Below are 5,324 nucleotides of genomic sequence, written 5' to 3'. Positions count from 1 at the left end.
GAGTTTGTTAATTTTTATTTCCTAATGTGTCTAAGTTATAAAGTACATAAATAAAGAATATATATAAACACATTTACTGAAAGTAAAACTATTTATAGTCTAACAATAAAAGAATATCTTAACTTGATATTAAAGGACAACATATTAAATTTTTTAAAATTATATTTTAATTTTAAATATCTTAAATAGATAGATAAAGGACAAGCATCTTACCGCTTAGGCATCTTCGACGATATTTGTGGTACACTTGTTGGGTAAAGCCATTTTCCTTCAAAAGTTCATGAGAAGGATGCTGGAACTTTGGGAATGAATGAGGAGTACATCCATAACTTCCTGCTAGTGGTGCGCCTTCTGAAGGTGAAGCATTTGAAGTGCTGTTTGAGGAAGTGGAAAAAAGCCTTCAAAATGAAAAATCAAGAACCAAGTATATGAACCAATTTGTACTATTTTTTTCATTATTGGGGGTCTAAGCAGTGGAAAAGACAGTAGTCTCTAAAACTCTCCTAAATTAATGATATACAGATCTGCATATAGTGCTATTTATGTTCAATACAGTTTATGTAAATTCAGAAGCTGATAAAAAGCATAGTCATAAACTCTCAAGTTAACACAGTAAGTAGAAGCAGGTAACTGAATAGCTCATTCCTCCTCCAAATCATTATTAATTTAGTTTAGTTTATTATTATTATTATGGTACTGTAGAAATTTTCAACTTATCTTGAATAATTTAGATTAATGATGTAAATTGAATACATGGAGATTAGGGATAAAATCTGGCACAAAGATAGGCAATAATTTCATTATGTCGAAGACATACCAGCGATTTCCTTTTTTCTCTAAAGGCATCAAAAGTAAGACAGAACCTGCAATTCTCTAAATCAATTCCACTTTTGATCTATCTCCTAAATCTGTCTTTTCCTTCTCATCTGCACTCAAATTCAAATTTAGACCTAAATTAAAATTTAGACCTTCCTCTTCTTTCACTTGAATTATCCAGTCTGTTTTTCCAAGGGTCCCTTCTCTATCCTGCCACCAAAATTATCTTCCTAAAACATTTATCTAAATCATTGGTTCTCAAAGTGGTCTGCAGCATCATAACTCAAAATTTCATTCCTTTTTGTGGCTGAATATTTATATTCCATTGTATGTATTTATCTAGTTATTTGTTGTTGGATACTTGTTTATCCAGTCTTTTGTTGAGATTTCTACTTTTTGGCTATCATGAATAATGCTGCTACAAACATGGACATCCAATATGTGTTTTCAATACTTTTGACATATAACTAAGAGTGGTATAGCTGGGTCATATGGTAATTCTATGTTTTAACATTTTGAGAAAATGCTAAAACTGTTTTCTACAGCAGCTGAGGCATTTTATATTCCCACCAGCAATGCATGTGGGTTCTAATTTCTCCACATCCTCACAAACATTTATTTTCAGGTTTTTTTGCTTATACATATCTATATTAGTTAGCTCAGGCTGCCATAAAAAGATAGCACAGACTTGGTGGGTTAAACAATAGAAATTTATTTCTTTGCAGTTCTAGGGGATAGAAATCTAAGGTCAGTATGACAATAGGGTTGGTTTCTGATGAGGCCTCTCTTTCTGACTTGCAGATAGCCATCTTCTCGCTGTATCTTCATATGGCCTGTCTTCTGTACAGGCACAAAGAGAGATATTTCTGGTGCCTCTTCCTCTCCTTATAAAGACAACTTCTATCAGATTAGGACTCTACCCTTATGACCTCATTTAACTTTATCACCTCCTTAAAAGTCCTATCTCCAAAAACAGTCACATCAGGGGCTAGGAATTCAACACAGGAATTTTGGGAGGCAGGAAGGAGACATAATTCAGTTCATAACACCATCCTAGTGGGTATAAAGTGGTATTTCATTTTGGCTTTTTGAATTTATGTTTCTCTAATGACTATGTTGAGCATCTTTCCATGGGCTTACTGCCCATTTGTATATCTTCTTTGGAAAATGTCTACTGAAGTCCTTCACACTTTTTTTTTTAAAGACAGGGTCTCCCTCTGTCACCCAGGTTGGAGTGCAGTGGCGTGAACATGTTTGACTGCAGCCTTGAACTCCTGGGCTCAAGCAATCCTACCATCTCAGCCTCCTGACCTACCATCTCAGCCTCCTGAGTAGCTGGAACCACAGGTGTATGCCACCATGCCAAGCTAATGTTTTGTTTTGTAGCGACAGGGTTTTGCCATGTTGCCCAGTCTGGTCTCAAACTCCTGTGCTCAAGCGATCCTCCTTCCTTGGCCTCCCAAAGTGCTAGGATAACAGATATGAGCCACTGTGTTTGGCCTTTTGCATATTTTAGAAAATAAGGGTTTTGTTGTTGTTATTGTAAGAGTTCTTTATATATTCTAGATTTAAGTCCCTTATCAGATATATTATTTGCAAATAATTTCTCCCATTCAGTGTGTGGCCTTTCTTGTTGATAGTATCCTTTGATGTACAGATGTTCATTTTTCTTTCATCATTTTGATGAAGTCCCTTTACCTATTTTTTTTCATTAGCAGGTAGCCGTGTACATGTGTCTATTTTTTGCTGTTGCCTATGATTTTGGTGTCATATCCATAAACAATGAGGCCAAGGCCGGCACGGTGGCTCACGTTTGTAATCCCAGCACTTTGGGAGGCCGAGGCAGGTGGATCATGAGGTCAGGAGATCAAGACCATCCTGGTTAACACGGTGAAACCCCGTCTATACTAAAAATACAAAAACTTAGCCGGGCGTGGTGGCAGGCACCTGTAGTCCCAGCTACTCGGGAGGCTGAGGCAGGAGAATGGTGTGAACCTGGGAGGCGGAGCTTGCAGTGAGCAGAGATCACGCCACTGCACTCCAGCCTGGGCAACAGAGCAAGACTCCGTCTCAAAAAAAATGAGGCCAAATCCAATGTCATGAAAGTTTTCCCCTACATTTTCTTTTAAGAGTCTTATCTCTTTAGTTTAGGTTTTTAATCCACGTTGAGCTAATTTTTTTTTTTTTTTTTTTTGAGATGGAGTCTCGCTCTGCCACCCAGGCTGGAGTGCAGTGGTGCAATCTCGGTTCATTGCAACCTCCACCTCCCAGGTCCAAGCGAATCTCCTGCCTCAGTCTCCTGAGTGGTTGGGATTACAGGCGCATGCCACTACACACAGCTAATTGTTGTATTTTTAGTAGAGACGGGGTTTCACCATGTTGGCCAGGCTGGTCTCGAACTCCTGACCTCAGGTGATCCACCTGTCTCTGCCTCCCAAAGTGCTGGGATTACAGGCATAAGCCACTGCACCAAGTCTAATTTTTTTTATATGGTAAATGTTAAGGGTCTACTTTCATTCTTTTATATATGGATATCCAGTTCTCCTAGCACCGTTAGTTGAAAAGATGATCCTTGTTCCATTAAATGGTCTCGGCACCTTTATCAGAAATAAATTGTCACATATGTGAGAATTTATTTCTGGGCTCTCTATTCTATTCCATTGGTCAATATGTCTGTTCTTATGCCAGTACTATATTGTTTTCTTTGTTTTCATTTGTTTCTTTTTAGAGATGAAAGTCTCACTATGTTGCCCAGGCTGGATTCAAACTCCTGGGCTCATGCAATCCTCCCATCTCAGCTTCCCGAATAGCTGGGACTACAGGTGCATGTTAGCATGCCCAGTTTATACTATTTTAATTATTGCAGTTTTGTGGCAACTTTCAAAGTCAGGAGGTGTTAGTCTTCCAATTTTATTCTTCTTTTTAAAAATTGTTTTGGCTATTCAGGGCTACTTGCAATTACATACGAATTTGAGATGTGGCTCTTCCATTTCTGTAAAAAAGACTGTTGGAATATTGACAGAAATTAGTGCTGAAGACATAACTCATTTTGGGTAGTGCTATATTTGGATGTTTGTCCCCCACAAACCTCATGTTAAAATTTGATTCCAAAGTTGGAGGTGGAGGCCTTATCAGAGGTGACTGGATCATGGCGGCAGATCCCTCATGAGTTGATTAATGTCCTCCCTTGTTGGGGAAAGAGGGAAAGAGTTCTTACTCTACTAGTTCCCACAAGAGCTGGTTGTGAAACAAAGAGCCTAGGACCTTCCCCTTCTCTCTCTTGCCATGTGCTCTCCACACATGCAGGTCCCCTTCACTTTCTGCCATGAGTGGAAGCAGCCAAAGGCCTTCACCAGAAGCCAAGTAGATGCTGGCACCATGCTTCTTGCACAGTCTGCAGAACCATGAGCCAAATAAACTTTCTTACTTTATAAATTACCCAGCTTCATCTATTCCTTTATAGCAACATAAAGAAGGACTAAGACAGGTAATATTGATGTCTTAACAATGTTAAATCTTCTTCCCCATAAACATGGGTTGTCTTCCCATTTGTCTAGGTGTCCCACAATTTTTTCACTAAAAAATTAAGAGTCTAAAAAAACTCTAATTTTTTCTTAGAGTTTTCAGGGTACAAGTCTTTCAATTCCTTGGTTAGGTTTATTCCTAAATATTTCATCCTTTTTTTTTTTTTTTTTTTTTGAGGCAGGGTCTCACTCTGTCACCCAGGCTGCTGAAGTGCAGTGGCATGATCTCGGCTCACTGCAACCTCTACCTTCCAGGCCCAAGTGATCCTCCCACCTCGGCCTCCCAAGTAGCTGGGGCACAGGCGCGTACCATCATACCCAGCTAATTTTTGTATTTTTTGTAGAGACGTGGTCTCACCATGTTGCCCAGGCTTGTCTTGAACTCTTGGGCTCAAGCCATCCACCCACCTTAGCTTCCCAAAGTGTTGTGACTCCAGGCCTATTTAATTCTTTTAGATGCTAATGTGAATAGGATTGCTTTGTTAGTTTTCATTTCAGACTATTCATTTCTGATATATAGAAACACTGCTGATTTTTGTGTGCTGACTTTGTATCTTGCAACTTTGCTGATTTTATTAGCTTTAGTAATTTCCTGGTGGATTCTTTGGGATTTTCTATATGTAGAATCATGTTATCTGTAAATACAGTTTTACATCTTCCTTTCAAATACAATGTTGTTTTTTTCTTGTCACCTAGCTCTTGCTAGAACTTTCAGTACAACATTGAACAGTAGTGGAGAGCACAGGCATCCTCGTGTTGTTCCTGATCTTAGCGAGAAAATTTTCAGTCTTTCACCACTGACCATGATGTTAGCTATGGGTTTCTCATAAGCACTTTTTATCATGTTGAGGTATTTTCCCTCTGTTAGCTTTCTGAGAGTTTTCAATCATGAAAGGGTATTGAATTTTGTCAAATGCCTTTTCTGTGTCAATTGAGATGATCATGCATTTTTTTTCTTTAGTTCTATTAATATCATGTATTACA

At 38.5% G+C, this 5,324-nt stretch overlaps 1 protein-coding gene across 1 annotated transcript in view; it reads right to left on the bottom strand.

Moving 5' to 3' along the window:
* LARP1B (La ribonucleoprotein domain family, member 1B) overlaps nt 1–5,324 on the bottom strand; it is a 168,408-nt gene that overhangs the window by 24,423 nt on the left and 138,661 nt on the right. Inside the window, exon 13 of the mRNA XM_011996434.1 lies at nt 214–374. Coding sequence (XP_011851824.1) covers nt 214–374 — 161 coding nt within the window. The remainder of the gene's footprint in view (nt 1–213; nt 375–5,324) is intronic.

This window comes from Mandrillus leucophaeus, unplaced genomic scaffold, assembly GCF_000951045.1.
Source record: "Mandrillus leucophaeus isolate KB7577 unplaced genomic scaffold, Mleu.le_1.0 Scaffold513, whole genome shotgun sequence".
NCBI lineage: Eukaryota > Metazoa > Chordata > Mammalia > Primates > Cercopithecidae > Mandrillus > Mandrillus leucophaeus.
This window is presented reverse-complemented; position numbering and strand designations above follow the sequence as displayed.